Raw genomic sequence first — 21,275 nt, 5'->3', positions numbered from 1 at the left:
TTTGTAGAAGCATTTTTTAAATTTGAACTAGCACCTCATGACAACACCACATTATGTACAATAAGCTGCAAAAGACACTGGCACAAGTGGAATGTAAAAAACATGGTGACATTAATTTTTAAGTAAATATAATGGGCAATATATTGCATCACCAAAAATTATTGAGGTCATGTACATACATTGCGCGATAAGTCGATATATTGATTATTGCGACAGGCCTACTCATTATGCAAGGTTCACCATTTTAACCTGCATGGACCAAGGTTGAAGAAAGTTCGATCTCCAGGAAAATGTTTGAACTATAATACAGTAAATATGTTTTTCTTTAAAGGGATAGTCTACCCAAAAATTCTGTCATTCTGTCATCTGTCATTCTTCCACAAACACAAAAGAAGATATTTCAAAGGACATTGGGAAACAAATGTCATTGGAGCCCCCTGACATCCACTGTATGGACAAAAATATATCTTCTTTTGTATTTCAGAAAGGAAAGTTAAAAAAAAGGTTTGGAAAAGCATGAGGGTGAGTTAAAAAGCTATGGATGAATGTAGAGGAAAAAGTGATTGTCAGATGGGAGGCACTTTCTGAAGAAGAAAGAGCATCTGAAAGCGGTGTCCCTGTCAATAAATGTCCCACATCTATTGATAAAAATGTCTTGGCAATCAAGTAGCTTTGCTCTTACTTGTTGGGCTTTGCACTCATTACAGGCCCACTCCAGCTGATGGCCCATGAGTGAAATGCTGGTTTCTTTGGCTCTGAAAGAGTTCCACTTTGCATTTGAGTGTGAAGAGTAGACATGTTCATGGTGTCTGGTAAGATTTTTCTCCTCTCGTGATTTTCAAAAGAACTGTCATCCTGTGATTATTCACCTGTGTATGCATTATTGTACACAATGATGTCATTTCACAAAATATTTGTGTCTGTCATCATATTCTCACCACAATATCCCCTTGAAAATCAACAGAAAAAAGCATGACAACATGCAAAAGAAGTGGGTGTTAAAAAAATCTACAATTCAATTAGAATGATTAAAAAAAAAAAAAGCTGTTTATCCATACTGGCATTTCCCAACAGATGTTAACAGCCATGTCTGAATGTCTAAAAATGCTGATAAAAGAAAACGAAAGAAAGATTTTGAGTTAAATGTTATGAAAGTGGTTGCCACGATCAATAGAAGGAATGTTTTCAAAGACTCTGACTGAAATGACATTTTCATTTTGATTTTATATTTAGGTCATTTATACTTAATCCCATTTCTGTCAGTTCTGGTGATTAGTGTGGATTGTAGGTATAATGGTGCCAGATACTGAGGTAACGGGAATTAAGAATGCAGTAAATCTCTGCTGGCAAACTAGACTCGTAAGATCAGCTCACTGACATATTCCTGGATGATTTTTGGGTTTCGCTTCAATTGAGCGCAGAATTCCTTTTAATGGTTTGCAAATAGTTTGCAAAAGTACTATTTTCTGTTGTTATATCAGCATGTTTATTTATTTATTTGGTATGATGTCAGACAATTTTTAGGAAGTTTAGGTAAATCATTTTGTTTACAACTGAATCATTTCAGTTGCATACATCAGTAAGTCACATCTTGTTATTTTCCAACCCATGTTAAATGTCAACCAATTAATATGATTTACCAGTATGTCACAGGATGTAAATTCTCTGCACAACACACACAAACAGTCACTCTTTATCTTTTTGGGTGTCTATATGGGGCTCCTCTTTGGTCAGCATGCTTGCCAGGAGGAATCCCAGATGAAGAGTATAATCTTTTTATTGATTAGTGAGAAAGACCTCCGGATAGTTATTTGTCAATTTCATTTGCTGCACACAGAGCTTTTGTGTGTTTTTTTTGTTTGTTTGTTTTCAATTTCAGATAAAGCTTTATTATTGTTATTCCACTGCGCTTTATTATTGTTATTCCACTGCATGATAGCTTTAAGAATCAAGCCCAGCTGAGGCAGTATGTTTATAACTTACTCTGACTCTTGTTGTTTCAGTGCCGTTATCTGAACATCTGATGCCTCATGAGCACTAAAGTACTGGACAGAGGTGCATTTCCCAAAAGCAACTATGGTCGCAAGATCTGCCGTTACCAATGGAGTTAAATGGAACTAACGACCATAGTTAGCTAACGATGCTTTTGGGAAACGCACCCCAGAACGATTGGAGAATGTAGTTTGTAAAAATTACACCCATGAAAGATTATTTTGTGGCTGTGGCATACGATTGTTGTGAAATATATCTAGGAATCACGAAATGGAGAGAACACTTTATTTTGATTTTGTTAATTGAATATCAGTGTTTGCTTGAGGAACTTTCCTCTTATGATGATTCACTAACATTTTATTCTCATAATCCAAACAACAGTTACCACCCAGTGTAATTAACTTGTCTTCCTTGCTTAAGAATAGTATGAAAATAGGTAGTCAGATGAAAGGGCTCATTTCCAAACATTTTTGTCATATGTATTTTATTTTATTTTATTTAAGTCTTTGATCAAAGCCATTTTTGTACATATTGTGATTTATTTTAAATGCAGACTTTTGTAGTTTTATAATTACACAAGGCCATATGGTGATTTGTTTTATTTAAATTAATTGCTCAGCTGTAAATTAACAAAAACATATTTAATCAAAATACCTCTGAATATTGTAGCTGATCTGATAAAATCATGACAAAATTGCTGCTCTTATGTTTTGTACATGCTACAGTTAAATCAATCTTTTTAATTCATAATTAGCATCAAACAAACAGTATAACAATATTCTTGTTCACATTAATAAAACTATAACATTTAAAAAATGCACAACTGCCAATCAGGTGGCGATAACCATTAAGAATGTAATTTGCCATTCAACAAAAGAAGAAAAAAATAAGTGGTAAGCTTCTTCTTAGCATACATTTCTATGGTGACTCATGGATTCAGTGGTCTGTTATGATAATCTGGTGTTTTCACTGTGAACATACTTTGGGTTGACTAAACTTACTCGCAGTCACGGTTTTGGAACCGGCATACCTCGGGTAAGCAAGTTTATGGTTAATTAACTGGGCGTTATATGTGGCGGTAAGTTAATCTTTCTTACTGGAATACACCTTCGGTGTGATGTGGGTTACGTAAGCTCAGAAATCACCTGTCTAGCACATTCAAAAGTAATACTTTACCTTATAAATCAAACCTGGTGCCAGTCACATGAGAGGAGGTTCTCCTTAGGCGTATCCCAGTGCAGACCACAACTTCATGCTTGAATAGTGTGCACTGTGTTCAGAATCTCTCATTTTGTCCCTAAATCCATCATTATGTAGAGTCATGTGAGCAGTTTTAAACGCTCATTTCGGTTTAATCCAGCAGTAATACAATAAAGAGCTCAAGTGTGGTAAACAAACACTATTACAGGTTGACCTGCCGACCTGTGGGGAATTAAACATTGTCATGAAATTTCTAACTCCAGCATTTCTCTGGGGTTACCTACAAGGGCAGACACTCAGATGGCCTTCCTTTGTTTTCCAATAATGTTCATCTGACTAACATATAAACATTCATATTTATTATTATAACAGAATTGAAAATGCTCAGTTTACCCCTGCAAATATTATCAGCAGGGCATTGACAAATCTGCGATTCATTGTTCTTATCGGTTGTAAGTTCGGAGAGAAATACTGAGGATAGTGGAAGGTATTATAGTGCAATTCAGAGTTACAAAGACTAAAAAGAGGAATGTTGGGTATTTGTAAAGATTTACTAATGTTAAGCAGGCTTAAAGCTTTCAACTGCTAAACTAAATGCCACTCTAGACATGCTGATTATGCAACATACTGGAGGTTGAACAAGGTCTATTTAATATATTTTTTTTATATAATACAAGAGACAATATTTGAAACTTTGATGGCCCCAGTGCACATTTATTTATTTAGTTAGTTAGTTTGTCTACAAATTAGTGGTCCGTTACTCATTATTATAAATAAAACATTCATACAAATCACTTTTATTATATAAATAAGTGAAGGGGAATAATATTGTTTGCTAACGTCTCATTCATCTTTTCCTTTTCATTTTGCCTTCTTTTTTAATTGGTCTGATTGAAATAAATGAAAACTGTCAAGGCTCATGAGTAAAGCTCACTGAGGCCAAAATTTTCATAGTTGATATGCTCCTAGTTCAGGCTTTTTCTTTTATAGAGTAAACTCTACACAAATGTCTGACAAAGTGATTGCCTCAGAACAAATAGTTCTGGTACTTTGCTTTCTGTAATAGCTTTAAATAATTTGCTTCATAATTCTTGTCTTTTTTTGAATACTAGAAAAAGGTTCATCAACAGTGCTCAACAAACAGCATTACAATGGCCACTGTCATCGCAGACCTGTCTGGAATGTATTCATAGGCTAGAATATTTAGCATTAAGCTACCACTGTCGAGACCTATTGTGAAGAGATTTTTTTTTCATTTCCTCTCAAATCTCTGCAGCTAATTGGCAGCCTCCGTAGAAAGTGTCAGCCAGTGGAAAGTAGACTTCAACATTTTGAGACAAGCACCATGTGTCTGGAGCTCATGCCTCTCACCAACACCACTGACCTCTACGCTAAGTCAAGTATTCGGAAAAAATAGTTTTTTCTCATGTTTTATTTCTGATTGATTGTGTCTATAGAGCACAACAAGTGTGTTCCGGACACTAAAAATCCCATTCATTTTCTGCATTGACAAATAGATTTTAATGATTCTATATAAACCTTTCAAAACAGATGTACTATGAGCTCAGAGAGTTTCAGTTTGTGGTATATGCTTCTGTTGAAACCATCAGTAAGCATAATATCAACTTCATCTAATTTTAAAATCATATTTAATTTGTATACTTTTAACTAATGACTTTAAATTAATTGTGTTTGATTTGATTTACATTGTTTAAAAGGCTTCATGGGATTGTAGTTCATTTATTCATAAAATATGTTAAGCACAGTCTTTTTTCCTGATTTTCATTGACATTTTTTTTCTTCGAATTACAGTTTGTAATGTTGTAATTTATCTTGGAGCTGGTTGGTTTAGTTAATGGCTCAGAACTACATTTAACTTAACTGTGTTAGATTTAGGAAGTAGATTTAACTGTATTGAAGAATATTTTGAAATCCCAATGAAAAAATTAATGGGAAAAATATTTCCACTAAGATCACTAAACGTTGGGGATTACTGTTATACGCTATCGTTATACAAATGTATGTAGGCAAAACTGGAACGAGTGAAGTATGTATCAACCAACTCTCAAGTTAGTTTTGTTAATGCTATATCTAGTTTTGCTGAACCATCAGGATATTATGTCTTTGTGTTTGTGATGATGAGGAGACCACAAGTGACGCATTGTCCTTTTCTTTGTCCTTTAAACTGTAGATTTATGGTGCATTTTGTCAAGACCCAAGGTTCTTATCTTGGTGTTGCACCTACTTTGAAAACAATGCTTAAGTAGTTGAAAACAGCATTTCATTTTCATTTACTGCTCTTAAACATGTTGTAAATATGCCAATGGCTGTCATTTCTTTTAGACACGGATAAAATTCTGGGGTATTGCTGTAATTCCTTTGCTCTTTCCAGTGTGGACCAATAAGATATCTAAATGACATCTCTCCATAAGACTGTTGTTTGTTTGTTTCTATACAGATAAAGGATAGCACATCAGCCCTCGCACTCGGAGGTTCACGGCATGAACACACTCCACTAATGTCTCTCATTTTAATAATGGATATGAGTGAAGAAATACTCCCTGCCAATGAAGTTACTGTCATCATTTAGCCTGCATACTGTAAGCGATATGCACACATCCTCGTTGAATGTGACAGATTTAAATCAGCCAGGAACAAAGACTTGTTCTGGTGCCCTTGTGCATTTCACAGAGCTTCACCACCATAGAGCTGTGTGAATAATTGCTCCAGGCCGATACACTGTTTTATGGATAGTAATAAGTAATCTGTCCACTTCTCTTTCAGGGAATTCAGTCTATTTACCCTGAACTTTGCTGCTTCTGACATTTCTAGGACACTACTAAGTTAATTGTTCACCAAATAATGAAAATTCGGTCACCTCATGCCACTTTAAACTTGTCTGACCTTCTTTGGTGTGTTTTTCTTATTCTAACTATTCGTTTAAGGATGTCAGAGCAGATGTTTAAAGAAATGTACATTAGAGCTGTCCAGATTTGTCAGCTCAAGATGAGTTTTTGGCCTCTTACTCTTCATTTAACATGTAGATTAAGTCAATGTTTGAGTCTTAGTACATTATACAAAATAATATATGCAAAATTAATCTACATTGCTCACTTAAACTGAATGTTGTTGTCTAACTTTTCACAGCACATATTGTATGGACTATTGTATGTTAAAAATAAAGGTTCTTTATTGGCGTTGATGGTTCCTTAAATAATATTTAGCGTTCATGGAACCTTTCCGTTGCACAACAGGTTCTTTAGATTTTAATGATCTGCAAAAAAACAAAAGGGGAACCAAAAATTTTTCTTCTATGGCACGACTGTGAAAACCTCCTTTTGGAACCTTTATTTTTAAGAGTGTAAAAAAACAAACCTGTCCCCCTTATTTGAATTGATTTTCATTGACTAATTCAAGCAGACGATTCAGCTTATTTAAATGAAATCTGTTTCTCTGCATACTGAGTGGTCACTGAAATGGAACAAGTAATGAAACCTACTGATAATTGCAGCATTTGGGAGGCTATACTCTGGTTGGTAATAGTGTTTCTTTGGGCTATCTGGCAATTATCTGTGTGGATCTGGTGCTGTAATTTTTATTAAAGCTACCTATGATGAAAATCCTCCATGAAGTCAACATTATTTTAAAACTTTGTGTTCTAGACCCAATTTCATATAATATTAACATATAAAAACATCAAAGTGTGACTGTGTGGCTGCATGTCAAGGTCATTTACTTACTATACATTTTATATTAGATATGTGTAATAAGTTTTTTTTTTTTTTTTAAGTAGATTTAACTGTAATACTATGTAGTTTCTCCATCTAATATACTTACAGGTACAATCAGGAACAGTTGAAACAAACCCATTTGAGAGAATGAATTATATTTGAAATGATATTTATATGAACTATATTAAATTATAGTTATATTTAAAATGAAGTTAATTATTGAGGCTAAATCTCTTGACAGGGTTTAAGGGTTTCTGTCTTTGATTAATAACTTTAGCCTTTGCTTTGAAGTTTATGGAGTATCTGATTTTTATTCTAATGACTATTTGATGTCTTTGTCTAGGCAAAACTGTAATAGTACATTTTACCCTATAGTAAACAGATTCTAGTGCATAGGTTCTTTCTACCCTTTTTAATTTAGCCAAAATATTATGTAATCTACGGCCCTTTGTACTGTCGATTACATAATATTTTGGAAGTGTGCACCCCACACTTTGTCAGGAAGAGACATTTCAGTCAGGAAGAGACAGGCAGCCATATCACCCTGCAGCCCAAGACTGGTTGCCCACTGAAGCTAAGCAGGGTTGAGTCTGGTCAGTACCTGGATGGGAAACCTCCTGGGAAAACTAGGTTGCTGCTGGAAGAGGTGTTAGTGAGGCGAGCAGGGGGTACTCACCTGTGGTCTGTGTGGGTCCTAATGCCCCAGTGTAGTGACATGGACACTATACAGTAAAAAAACATCGTCCCTCGGCATCCTGGCCAAACTCGCCCATTGGCCTCTGACCATCATGGCCTCCTAACCATCCCCATATCTGCTGATTGGCTTCATCACTCTGTCTCCTCTCCACCAATAAGCTGGTGTGTGGTGGGCGTTCTGGCGCGATATGGCTGCCGTCGCATCATCCAGGTGGATGCTGCACACTGGTGGTGGACGAGGAGATCCCCCTGACAATGTAAACCGCTTTGAGCGCCCAGAAAAGCTCTATATAAATGTAATGAATTATTATTATTATTATTATTATTATTATTATTTCTGTGTCAATGAAGTTGATTTCCCTGGCACATGTAGCAAATTATTCCTTACACCTATGTAGATTTGAATGTTCGTCTTATATGTTTTCTTTAATTGGACTGATTGGACTGGTAGTTTACACCTTTTTCTTAGTATAAAATAATAAATAATTACACTATAAAAATGTATTGGATTGAACTAATCAATGAATTAAATTCTGGAGCTTGACCTGGACGATTTTTTTGTGAAACTGTGCTTATACACACACTGTGAATGCATCATGTGTCATCAGAGAGTATATTAAACAATGGTTGTTTATCTCAAAAGAAAACTATAGCATAAATTATATTGGCGACTATTAATCCCGATGTACATTCCGTCTCTTGGTAAATATTAATTTGAGTCATAATGGGTTTGGTTCATATCACTCTGCTTAGTAATGTGTTTTTTAATCTACCATCGTTACTGGTGCCATTGATTTGGGTGTGAAAAACAGACAAAATCCCTTGTGTTTAAGGCAGGGATACTGGTTAGAATGCCAAACCTTCCGTACCGACAATGACTCAACTGATACGGTTTAAAAGTAGAAAGTCAAATTAGATGACACATTCATCCCAAAATTGACCAGTAATTGCACTATGGATTAACAGTGAATCTCAGTGCAGACTTTCTGTTGCTAATGTGTAACAAAACACATTTAGCCTTGTGGAAAGTGGGTCATTTGGGATTTACATGAATACAAAGGCTAAATATTAACACTGGACTAACATTTTGTTAATTGACATCAAACCTGTCAGCTAATGCCTATTGTAAATAAAATTGGATCACTAAAAGACTTGATTAATTTATTTGTTTTTACACTCACTGTATTAGTAATCTACCATTTTGTTTTAATGCTTTATATTTCAAACATATTGTTTATTGTTGTTTTTGGATGCAAGCCATGTAAGTGCAGTTTTTACATGGAATGTTAGTTCCAGATATGTGAGAAAATAAGAGTTGGGTGCGGATTTGTATATCATAATTGCTATTAATAGATGATAGATGATTAACTATTTTTGGCATGATGAACAAGCATAGGCTCAGCCCATGTGAGGATAGTTTTATAACAAGGCAAACAAACATTTCAGCACCAACAACAACATTTTCCAGCCTACACATTCTTTTTTATACATAGTCCTTTTCCTATTTTCAATTCAGTAGCCTAAAAATGATTAATTTCGTTTTAATTTCCCAAGAGTAGGCTAATCGATTTAGTTTATGGTGTGAAATAAAGGTTCCAGGTCAATTCTCATGAAGTGTGACGCTATTTTTGGCTCCTGTCGCTTTAAAGGACAAGAATCTCCTTCTGTCTCACACCGTTTTATAGGTGACGGGCGCTCACAGGCTGTCTATGTGATGGACGTGTAGAGGCGCAGATTCATTTCTTCTGACTTTAGACTTACAGAATGATTATTTTTGCCGAGAAGCCGAGCGAGACAACTTCTCTCATTTACAGAGGAAATTGAATTGGCGTAGGCCTACAGCACTTTTGAACACGACCAAAGGAATTCAAAGAATATTTCTTATTGCTCAAGAACATGTTACTCTGAACGGTAGGATGGTGAGTATTTAATATATTAGTGAAATTATGTTTTATGTATGTGTGTCTGTATACTATACCTCTGAACCTATATATATATATTTGTATTGAAGTAGGGACACCAAATCTATAGATACGGGTTTTCGCTTAGGCTAAGTGACAAAATATGATAATCTCTGCCTATTGAATTTCTCATGCTGTTATGCACGTGGTTCATAACCGACACCTGCTTTTCACATGCAAATGAATTTAGGTTGTCCATATGCTTGGCGTGACCAGTTTTTATCAGTCTAATTCTGTCTGTGCTGTGGTATTTAGTAGGTATGAATTATTAATAATCTAAGAACTTCCAATGCTTGACGTTTTGACTAAATGTCATTGGCAGTTCTCGATCGGAATCAGTAAATAACATCTCAGCAAAAGGAAACAGACTTAATATGCAAGTATATTTGAAATTGTTAGGCTATATCCCTAATCAAAGATGTTCATATAATAGCAATAAGGTACGAGATGATGTGCTATTTGTGTATAGTCGCGGTTTAAGTTGTTAGGCACGCGCAGCCTTTTAACTGGTTTTAAATGTACCTTACCGGTGTGATTACATTTGTTATTAACATGATATTTATTTTTTATAGCTTTGTGTATATTAACCGTTTGGCGCATTAAAGTCTGATTGAACTCATTATTTCACAGAGCTTGAAATCAGTTAACAGAGTGCAAACGAAACTAAAGCACGTGCCGTGGGATAAAAACCCAACATGTCTCAACAGACGACTTCTCTCGTACAGTCTGGCCGGTTCTATCCTTAGCCAGAATATATAAAGTGTATTTTAATAGGCCTACGAGTGTAATATATCAAGGAAACGAGTCCCTCACTTCAAACAAATGGCTGTGTGGTAGCCTAAATAGAAATATATTCACTTTTTCAAAGTTTCACCATGTTAATATTTAGTGCAATCTCAGCCTGCACAGGGGTTTTTGATGAACATGAAAAGCTGATGAAGACAGACTTGTTATTACAGTAAAATATGCTATTAAAACGTCAACATTAAAAATGACCCATACAATTTACCATTTTATAATTGGAAATCTTTTAAATTTCTAATAAAACGTATTGTTGTTGATATTTGTGATAGAGAGAGAGAGAGGAGTGTGACCAGGGTTAGAATTGATCTAAATTGTAATGTGATAGGAAGTCACTAAATAAATTAAAAAAAAAAGAACAAAGGTATCAGATGACCTTCTTCCTCTTTATTTAATTACATTATTACTGGCATTCTGGGCTCATGCATGACAGTTATTCCTTCTGGGCTGTTTCTCAGAAAATGCTGCCATCTGTTTTCCCCTGACTAACTATTTTTATGTAATTACCTGAAAAATCAGAGATACTGAACTTAGTCACTTTTATTGTACAAAATATGTACAGAATTCATCACCATTACATTTAAATGTTATATAGAAAAAAAATCTATGCCTAAGTTTTTGTTTATTTGTATTTAAATATCATGCTCGCACTTACAATTTTTACATTAATTTTTATAATATTTTCAAAATGTTAATTTAAAATGATGTATGAATTATTACATAAAATTGAACAAGTTTGAATGAGTGAATGAAAATGAATTGTGATGTAATGTAGCACTTTAAGATTAGGATTAGTGTCAATAAATAATATAAACACAATGCACTAATTGCAATACTGATGTGGGAAATTATGATTTCTTATAAGTCTGAGATAGCCCAGCTTTATTGATATGAGTAAGGAACTTGTTAGATTATACTATTTTATTATGCTTCCTATTAATATATTCTCCTCTACTGGCACCGTTTGTGGTCAAATATGAACCAATTTATATGAGCTGAGTGTTAAAAGGGGGGTGGCCTTGGCACCGCAGCAGGGGCAGAAAAATACACAGTGATAATGTTTTTCAACTCTTCATAATAACCATTATAATTAATAGGACTGTGTGTGCTCATGTGAACGCTTTCCGCTCTAAAGTGAAAGCAGCTAATAAAATCCCATCCTTGAGTCCTTTATGCTCACACAGTCAAGAGTTTAGTCTCTCATATCACCATTGATTGTTGATTAGGGCATGCATACAATAGTTTTGTCTGCCAGCCTTGACAAGCCTTGCTTGATTTGAAACAGAGGAAACAATTACAGACACTAAGAAACAAATTGTATCCGTGATTTGGCTTGCAGAATCGTCTGCTTGTCATGACAGTTCACGGAAAGACAGAAATATGCCGAAAGACCTGAAGAAAGCTATATGTCCTATTTGATTATGCACCCTGTTTTCAAGTGCCAAAGGGTTTTACAGCCCTTACATTTTTGGATTGTCTTAAAATATTTATGTTCACCGTGTTCTCGCTGTATACTGGCATCAGTGTTTGATTTATTCCTGGATCATACGATGGTGCTGTTTTGATCATCTTGTTCTGTATTTCACTACTTTGGATTATGCCAGACTTATCCTGACCACAACAACTACAACATTCCTACAGCTGTGGGTCTCAGGAGTGTCTTGCATTTGCCTTTACCAGAAATAGAAGTAACTAGACTGTCTATTTTCAGATGATGTGTTAATGATTATTGTGAAAAACATGTTGTCAGAGAGTGGATGTGCGGTGTGGTCACTGTGGTGGGTTGAATGTTGGGTGAATATTGCAGTATTTCACGATTCACTGAACGTCCACTGTATACTCAGTTTGGAGAAACATACCAGAAAGGAATTCAACATGTTTTTCTCATTTAAATCGAGAGGCTTGAAAACAAAGGTGTTGTTTTTGTCGTTAAAAGTGACGTTAACATTTTGTGAGATGGAGTTTTCTGCACTACAAAGGCAAGATTCAGAGTAAAAGTGAGTGCATATCAAAACAATCAAGAAAACAAAACATGTCATTTTCTCTGTGTCAGTGGTTTGCCTTTGTAAGGCAGTATTACAGTCTGAATCGTAATAGGAAATCTATTATTTACTCATTTTAGGAGCACAAATCAAATTGTGGTGTAAAAGAATAGGCACATACAATCTTGGATAGAGGACTTGGACATTTGGGAGTTACTATATGTTCTTACCAACACACTCTTTTTGTAACTATTTAGTTTGTAACTATTTTACATTTTGGCAAATCAGTGGTGACTTCATAAGAATTTTTATGATTTTGGTCATGCGTTTTTGTGCATTCTTCTTACACCCCTCTGAAGGTTAGGTTTAAGAATGTACCTTAATTCTTAGTTATTATCTAAAATTGTACAAATGTAAAATAGTTATGTTTTGTCATGAGATTAGTTTGGTATGTACTCTGTTTTCTAGAGAATACTGTTCAAGTTACTATATCAGTGGTGGCGAACTCCGGTCCTGGAGAGCCCTGCAGAGTACAGCTCCAACCCTAATTAAAACTCACCTGCCTGTAGCTTTCTAGTAACCCTTCAGACCTTGATTAGCTTATTCAGGTGTGTTTGATTAGGGTTGAAGCAAAACTCTGCAGGGCTGCGGCTCTCCAGGACCGACGTTCGCCACCCCTGCACTATATGATTATTTCGCACAATTTTGACCAATCAAATACAACTGTTCAATATAGAACAATTTGACCCCTCCGAATTATAAAGTTCTGGCTTTCTAAAAAAGGTTGATATTCCTAAACTCCAAATGCTTTTGTGGAACTTATTGTCAGTTCCAGCTTTAAAAATAACTGATTTGATTTTGAATATTTCTGAATCACTCTCCAAACAACGGCTGGACTGCATATAAGCTCACAGAGGATGCATTACAGTCCTGTAGATATAAACAAACTGATACGGCTAATGGAATATCCACTTTTTTTACTTTTAGACCCTTGAACATTGTGACTGGTTTTGGGAAACCATTTTTGATGTTCATAGATCACTCTGACGGATATAATATAGGAATGTTAAACAAGCTGCTTTGAACAAAGAGTGTGTGCCATTAAATTTAGTACAAGGTCCTGTGCTTCAGTTCTTTAATAGAACTCCAAACATGCCCATTCTGCATTCCAGTTCTCTGAGCAGAGAACAACACTCACCCATCAAACACAATACAGACCTTTGATGATTTATATGAATTATATTTGGCTTGTCAAACTATCAAAGCAACATCTAAATCAAACTAGCCAGGAGTTTAAACCAGTGGCTATCTATTCTGTGCTGGGTGAGCCACAGTTCTAGCAAAAATGCCTTTTGCAAACCGCTGTGAACTTTGCCGTATTCTGTATTTGTTCACATTCGCATTGTGTAGAAAATGACATGGAATATGATACTGGTCACTTTGTTGATAGTGCAAGTCTGATGTAACCCTTAAAAATTCATTAAAGTAATAGTTCACCCAAAAATAAAAGTTTAGTGAAGGCCATCCAAGATCAGTACATATTTGGAGAAATTTAGCATTACTTTACTTGCTCATAAATGGATCCTCTGCAGTGAATGGTTGCTGTCAGAATGAGAGTCCTTACAGCTAATGAAAACATTCACTGGCACCCATTCACTGCAGAGGGTCCATTAGTGAGCAAATGATGTAATGCTAAATTTCTCTAAATCTGTTCTGATGAAGAAACAAACTCATCTTCATCTCGGAGGGCCTGAGTGTTTTCAGCACATTTTCATTTTTTGGTGAACTACTCCTTTAAAAAGTGCATAGATAGATGCCACAGTAGACCGTAGGATATGTTGTTCACTTACATGGGTAATAAATGGTGTCTGGTGCATTTGAGGTCAGACTGCAGGCAGCCTGCGAGTTGTGTAAACAAGAATATAGCCGTAGCTAATCTGGCTCACTAATGCTGTTGCTGCTTTTAAGGTTTAGTTGGTGTTGCACTTATCAGACACACACTGTTAGTATATGAAGGTCTTTGAGTGCAGGACTGCCGAAAACATATTACTCTGGAAAAAAGAGAAAACAAACAAACAAAAAAAGCAACTCTTCTTTCTGTTTCTCTCAGAACTTTAAGTGAAGGGCAGGACTCTTATAAGTCGCCGATCCCATATTCTATTTGGGTTGAATTTCAAGTAATGTGAAAAATCAAGATGTACTGATGCTTTCCTTAACTTGCATTGATTGTTTGCTGAAATGCATGAGAATTCAGTTAAAAAACATGTTTTTCTTATAAATAATGGTTACATTAATTATTATGATTATGACTGATTTCCAGCAGCTCTGTGATGTTGTGCCTGAGCAGTGTTGTTCTGTTAAAGCTGTTGATTGTCTTATGGAAACTGACATGCCTGGAATAAAACACATTTGCCAGCTTAACTGGCAGGCGAGTGCTCTCCACTTGCCTTTAAGAGTTGTATTTTCTAATGCCTCTTTTCTTATCCTTAAATGGTTGCTAGTGAAATGTCGATTGGTGTGCCATAAGGGTTGGCAAACTGATGTGATTTATTTTAGAGTCATTTGACTGTGTCCAGGGTTTTGTGTAATTATATTTTTGGCTGGGGCACAAATGGATATCCTGGGTTAAATATGCTCGATGAATTAATCAAAAGAACCTTTAAAGGTGATGCAGTATAAACATTGCAAAATTGGTTTCTGGCCTTCAGGACTTGTTGTGTAACTCTATCCCACTTAGAAATTATTTGTTTAAAAATATGCCCAGAACTATCATGGTACCATGACAACACAATCGTTACATAAATAACGACTGATGACATCTGCTCGAGATACTTTAATGAGGTGCTGTCTCAAACATCTGGTCTTAGAGGCATAGACAACTGGGGAAAACAATGCTAAATGCAATTAAAATAAAATGCAATTATTAAGTAAAATGGACAATTTAAAAGGGAGGAGAAAACACTTCCCTTATGTTTTGTTGTTGATATTACTGTGTTTTGGCATAAATTCATCTCTCACTTGGCCCTCATCTTCATCAAAAAAAAAAAAAAAAAACTAGACAAAACCCTAAACAAAAAAATAAATAAACATGGTTAATCATGGATTGTGCCAAACAAGTTATGCAAAAAAGCATGACACTATTGACATTTTAAAGACATTTAGATACTAAAATTGTCAGTAGTTCTATTAGTATCCAAACATTTGGTTACTGAAAACTAGTTCAAAACTACTGCTTCATTTTACCACTATTTAGTGAAATCTTTAAAGGAAATATTACCAGTTTTCACGTTTATATAATCAACTTAATAACTATATATATATATAACTATACATAATTATATAATCATAATTATCAACTCAAGCAAAACTCAATCAAAAGTTTTTCCCTTTTCATTTAATTATTGAAATTACAGACGAAGTTTAGGGAGGAAGTAAACTGTGTTTCTGTTCCCCTAACAATGTGATGAGAGTGATTTACATGGGTGACCACTTCCTGAATTTCCTTCTTTAAGTCCTCCGTGTAGGTTGTGTTTATATACCCTCAGCGCTTTCCAGCCTGGTTAACACAAAACCAACTAAATTATTCAACACCAATCTGATCATACATGATTTAGCAGGACACTCCTTTACACATCATCTGGGTTAAGCGTACTGTTTCCTCCTTTTGAGCACGCTTGAAGAGACTTCAGTCAACTGTTTCTCAGGAAAGGAGTTCAAATGACCTTCCTCCTTGAACCATTATCGATTGAGCTGAGATTTAGCAGCAGAGTCTGGATTGTGTTGTCTGCTGAAGGGCTCAGTCACCCAATTTTGACAAAAGCAATATTTATTTTTAGAGAAACTACAAATCTTTTATGTGGTTTCCTCATCCATAATTCATGTTCTACTCCAATGTATTTTTGTGAATTTCAAGTGAATTTTCTCTGTGGATTTAATTCTTCTGTTTTGCACAATGTTAGATTTCAGTAATTTTAGGGTTGGTCTGATATAGCCTAATGATAATTAATAATATAAAACATTTTATTGCCCATAAATGTCTGATATTCTATACTATTTTAAAATTCTATACTAACTCTATTAACTTAAAATGCTAAAAAGTGAAAAAAAAATTACAGCATGAAAATGAGATTTGTTCAAGATTACATGCAGTGTTATTAAATATTTAATGTTTGCAAATATTACATTGAATAAATTTTTATTGGTAGGTTTGGGGTTTCTGAAGTTACTGTCAAAATCCTTGTTTGGATTATGTAAAGACTGAACTACATACAGTATATGTACATGTGTAGGGAAAAAAGTCACAGACATTTACTTAATGAAAACCGAGCAGTATTTTGGTTGAAGTTAATGCAGGTGTGGATCAGAAGGAGTACTTTCATGTATAATGTTTTATTGCAGAAGATTTAATAAGGCCACATAAAGTATAGGCAGACAGAGACTGGAGGTTCAAGAGCTTAAAGCCATCTGGCTTTTAATTCTTTTCAAGCTGTCAGATCTGTGTTTCCCTTAGTATCCTCTGCTGTGTTTCAATCCTAAAGGGTGCAGCTGGTGGCATGGAGGTCTGAAAGAATGGCCTGCCCTGGTTCTGGTTGGATGTGGGCCCAGCTTTAAGATGTATGGCCCCTGGTACCTGTCTCAGTGATGAAGAGTACCCCCACCATCTTCCTACTCACTCTATCTGTCTTGTGCAGAGCTGAGGTATTTATTAACATAGAGATTTTGCAGCAAAAATTTGAAACTTACTGCTAATGCTTACTGCTACAGACCTAAATTGAGGTCCTTATGGGGAACCAAGCTTATAAATAATACAGAATGAGGTTTTTTTTGAAAATGTAAAAATGCAGAACATTTTCTGTGAGGGGTAGGTTTAAGTGTAGGGTTAGTGTAAGGGGATATAAAATGTTTTTTCTACTGTACAAACTATGCTGTACATGTCTATGGAGAGTCCCCACAAAGATAGCAAACCAGACATTGTGTGTGTGTGTGTGTGTGTTTTCACATAAAGATCTCATATGATCTGCAATACTTGTGCTTTTGTGTCATTTTTTAACTTGAGTGTTTCAGTCTCACATTGTAATTGCATGCACTCTTAAAAATAAAGGTTGCAGAAGAGCGGTTTTGCAGTGATGTTGTAAAATAACCATTTTTGTGTTCCTCAAAGAAACTTTCAGTGAACAGTTCTTTAAATAACCATTTTTTCTTTGTGTGAAGAACATTTTAATAATCTAAAGAACCTTTTTGCACTATAAAGAACCTTTTGTGCAATGGAAATGTTCCATGGATGCTGAAGGTCCTTCACTGAACCATCGATGGCAATAAAAACCTTTATATGAAAAAGTGTGGCAAAAAGAATTCAGAATTTCTTGCATGTGGAGTGATGAATTTTGGACAATAAGACCAGAAACATGTATCAAAGCAGTAAATAAGGCCAATTTTACATTTACATTTAGACATTTAGCAGACGCTTTTATCCAAAGCGACATACAAATGAGAAATTTTGATTTCAATTTTGATTTCATTTGGAGAAAGATGTAACCTGGTGTTATATGTGTCTTTCAGAGTGTTAGTGGGAAGACGGTGAAGGACACAGTGCAGGAATGGAACAGGTATCGGAACGAGTGCATCATGAAGATAAGCTCACAACCCACCACCTCGGGTAGGCTTTAGCTCATCCCATCTCTGTGTGTGTGTGTGTTCAACACTGGAAAAGAGTTAGTTGAGATTTACTATGTCTATAAAGAGAAGGAAACACACAGAGGGGAACATTGTACTAACCACTCTAAATGTTTGTCATGAATCTTTTTCACAATATAAATCTTGCTTTCCTAAGGAGTGTCAATAAGGATAAGGTTACACTTCTAACATGGAATTTGGAAATTAGATATAAAATTTCATACATAACGTAAGCTCTGACAGGAGTACATAGCGTTATTAATCCTGTCTGGATCCGCTTCATATTCACATTGTCTATTTTCTCCATTAGGTTTGTTTTGCAAAAGCCTGTTTGATATGTACGCTTGTTGGACAGATGGAGTTCCCAACACAACTGTGAAAGTGCCGTGCCCCTGGTATCTGCCTTGGTATGATCAAGGTATGGCTGCCAATAATAGTGCCTGTTGGCACAGTAAAATAAAAATATGCTGTAGAAATTTCATGCAGTTCACCATATTCATTTTTTTAAAGAGCATCTTAAAGCTTAAATGGATAGTCTACCTAAAAATGAACATTTTGTTATCATTTACTCATCCTCATGTCATTCCAGTCATGGATGACTTCTGTGGAACATAAAAGAATGAAGAAGAAGAATATTGGTAACCAAACAGTTTTGGTTCTCATGGACTTCCATTGTATGGGCAAAAAATACAATGGGTCAATGGGACCCGAACATGAGGGTGAATAAATGATTTTCAAAATTTTCTAACATTTGTTTATCTTAAAATCGTCTTTTTATCTGTTTATTTTAAATCTAATTATGGGATTTTCTGCATAAACCATGCAAAACCTGTTGGTGCGATCCTAGGGTGCTGTAGTTGGATGTCAGGGCATTTATATGTGGTTTCTAAGCTATTCGGACTTTTTTTGGGGGGCAGTTTATCCTCTACCAGATTAAAACCATACACCCTCAGAAAAAAAGGTACAAACTAGGGTGGTACAAAAGCATATTTGTAACTTATTTATTCTTAAATAGTACATATTAGCACCTTAAAGGTACATATTTGTACCTAAAGTGTGCATATTAGTATTTTATTATCAGCATTAGTACTAATACTAAATACTTTTAGTATTAGTATTTTGAAAGGGTACTGCCTCAGTGACAGTTTTGTAACATGTTTTCAGAAAGTGTTGGACTCATTTAGAACAACTAACCATAAGAATGAGCGATAATGGTGTTTTTGTTAGTGCATCATGAGATATGCTGTTGGTTATAATTTACATGACAGTGTTCGGGCAGCATTGAATGAATAAAAAGGTTCATAGTGGACTCTCAATTATTAGACATGTTTGAATGCAGTAACTCAAAGATCTGTTGTCTGTTACTGTCCTCTGTAGTGCATAACGGGTTTGTGTCACGGGAATGTGGTCCAGATGGCCAGTGGCTCACCGTCAACGACAGCAGCACATGGAGAGACCACTCACAATGCAATGCAGATGACAGCAAGCAGATAGAACAGGTAAAGACTGTCAGGGTTGGGGTGAAGGGAATATATATAAGACTATAAAAAGGGAATTTGCGCTTATGGAACAGCTGCGATACAACATTTCCTTGGTTACTGCTATAAACAAAGTAGCGCTGCGCTTTTAAAAACTACATTAATATGGTGCAACTGGTGCGGCTGCACCGGACTGAGGGGGACCCCTCAGAACGTGATCGCGAATGGACCGAGGGGGCCCCCTCTTCTTACCTTGCACCGCGTCAGCTAAGGACGGCCCTGTTAATATACATTATATGGAGGTAAGATGAAAAGAAAATACCATCTAAACTTTTCTGAAGACTGTCAGTTCCCCTCAGAGATGCATATAAACTCCCAATTCATTATTTAGGATTTTCTTCCAATATTTTGCGCATTGTGTTGTGTTGTTGCTCTGCCTGCTAACGTTACAGTATTTTCTCCTCTTTGCGTTTGTCTTCAGCGTCTCTGGCTTCTGTTAATGTTTACAGTTGTTTTATTTGCCCAGTTAAAGAATTAGTTGTGTGTTATTAATAGTTCTCTAACCATTAGTCAGAAGTGTATGCAGTTAACAGGGATTTCCTCTCAAATCACGAGGCTATGTTGCTTAGCCACTTTTACCGGTATGCCGTTTTAAAAAAAAAATCATACCGTGCGCATAATTCAAACCGATTTACCGTTTGAACCGGTATATCGCCCAGCATTTTTTGTTGTTGCAAAAATACAGTAAAAACAGTAATATTGTGAAATATTATTACAATCTAAAATAACTTTTTTATATTAATATTTTATATTAATATTTTAAAATGTAATACATTCCTGCTATTGCAATTTATTCCTGTCAGTACCACATGATCCTTGAGAAATGATTCTAATATGCTGATTTGCTGCTCAAGAAACATTTTTTATTATTATCAATGTTGAAAACAGCTGTTCTGCTTTATATATTTTTGTGGAAACAATGATATATTTTTTTAGGATTCTTTGATGAATAGAAAGTTCTAAAGAACAGCATTTGAAATAGAAATCTTTGAAGTATTATAAATGTCTTTACTGTCACTTTTGATCAATTTAATGCATCCTTAAATGTATAAAAGTATACATTTCCTTGTAGCATTTTGAAAAAGGATATGATAAATAAAGTCAATATTTTATTCATTTTTTGGTAGACTGTATGGTAAAATTAAGATTTGTTTTTGACTATGTTAATTATTTTGACAGAGCTTAGTTTACAGAAATATGTCTAATCAGTTGATAAACATATCTACAGATTAGGAAATAAATATGCATAATTAGTCACGTTAATTATGTAATTATTCATGTTATGTTAGACCAGTGGTTCTCAACCTTTTTTTCCACCGGGCCGCACTATGGTCCAAGTGCAAGTCTCGCGGGCCGCACGCATATCATTTACATAATACGTCAGCAATACAAACCAACCAGATTTATAATATTATAGCCTAAATATTATGATATCTAATCGATTACATTCATTGAAATAAATAAATAATTCTACTCCCCATAAATAACACCCAATTTTGTGAAATTCGGCTCGAAAGGAGTAACAGCACAATCATAGGCGGAGTTTCACTTTTATGCGGGGGGGGCCCCCACTGGCAGACGAGCCACGAGCACTTTTTTATATGTTCTACATTTCATGTATTTATGTAACACATATTCTACATTAAAAAATTAATTTAGAATGAACAATAACTGCTGTACAAAGAGTAAAAAAAAAAAAAA

General features: G+C 35.2%; 1 protein-coding gene across 1 annotated transcript in view; it reads left to right on the top strand.

Annotated features, from left to right (window-relative positions):
* Positions 1–9,354: 9,354 nt before the first annotated feature.
* Positions 9,355–21,275, top strand: part of LOC107756746 (gastric inhibitory polypeptide receptor-like) — a 22,679-nt gene continuing 10,758 nt past the window's right edge. Inside the window, exons 1-5 of the mRNA XM_016573960.1 lie at positions 9,355–9,538; positions 16,902–17,061; positions 17,923–18,019; positions 18,347–18,454; positions 19,414–19,535. Of these exons, the coding sequence (XP_016429446.1) occupies positions 17,005–17,061; positions 17,923–18,019; positions 18,347–18,454; positions 19,414–19,535 (384 nt within the window). The 5' untranslated portion in view covers positions 9,355–9,538; positions 16,902–17,004. The remainder of the gene's footprint in view (positions 9,539–16,901; positions 17,062–17,922; positions 18,020–18,346; positions 18,455–19,413; positions 19,536–21,275) is intronic.

This window comes from Sinocyclocheilus rhinocerous, unplaced genomic scaffold (genome assembly GCF_001515625.1).
Source record: "Sinocyclocheilus rhinocerous isolate Xijiao unplaced genomic scaffold, SAMN03320098_v1.1 scaffold1152, whole genome shotgun sequence".
In the NCBI taxonomy this organism is placed as follows: Eukaryota; Metazoa; Chordata; class Actinopteri; order Cypriniformes; family Cyprinidae; genus Sinocyclocheilus; species Sinocyclocheilus rhinocerous.
Note: the sequence above shows the minus strand (reverse complement) of the source record. Positions and strands in the feature narration are given on the sequence as shown.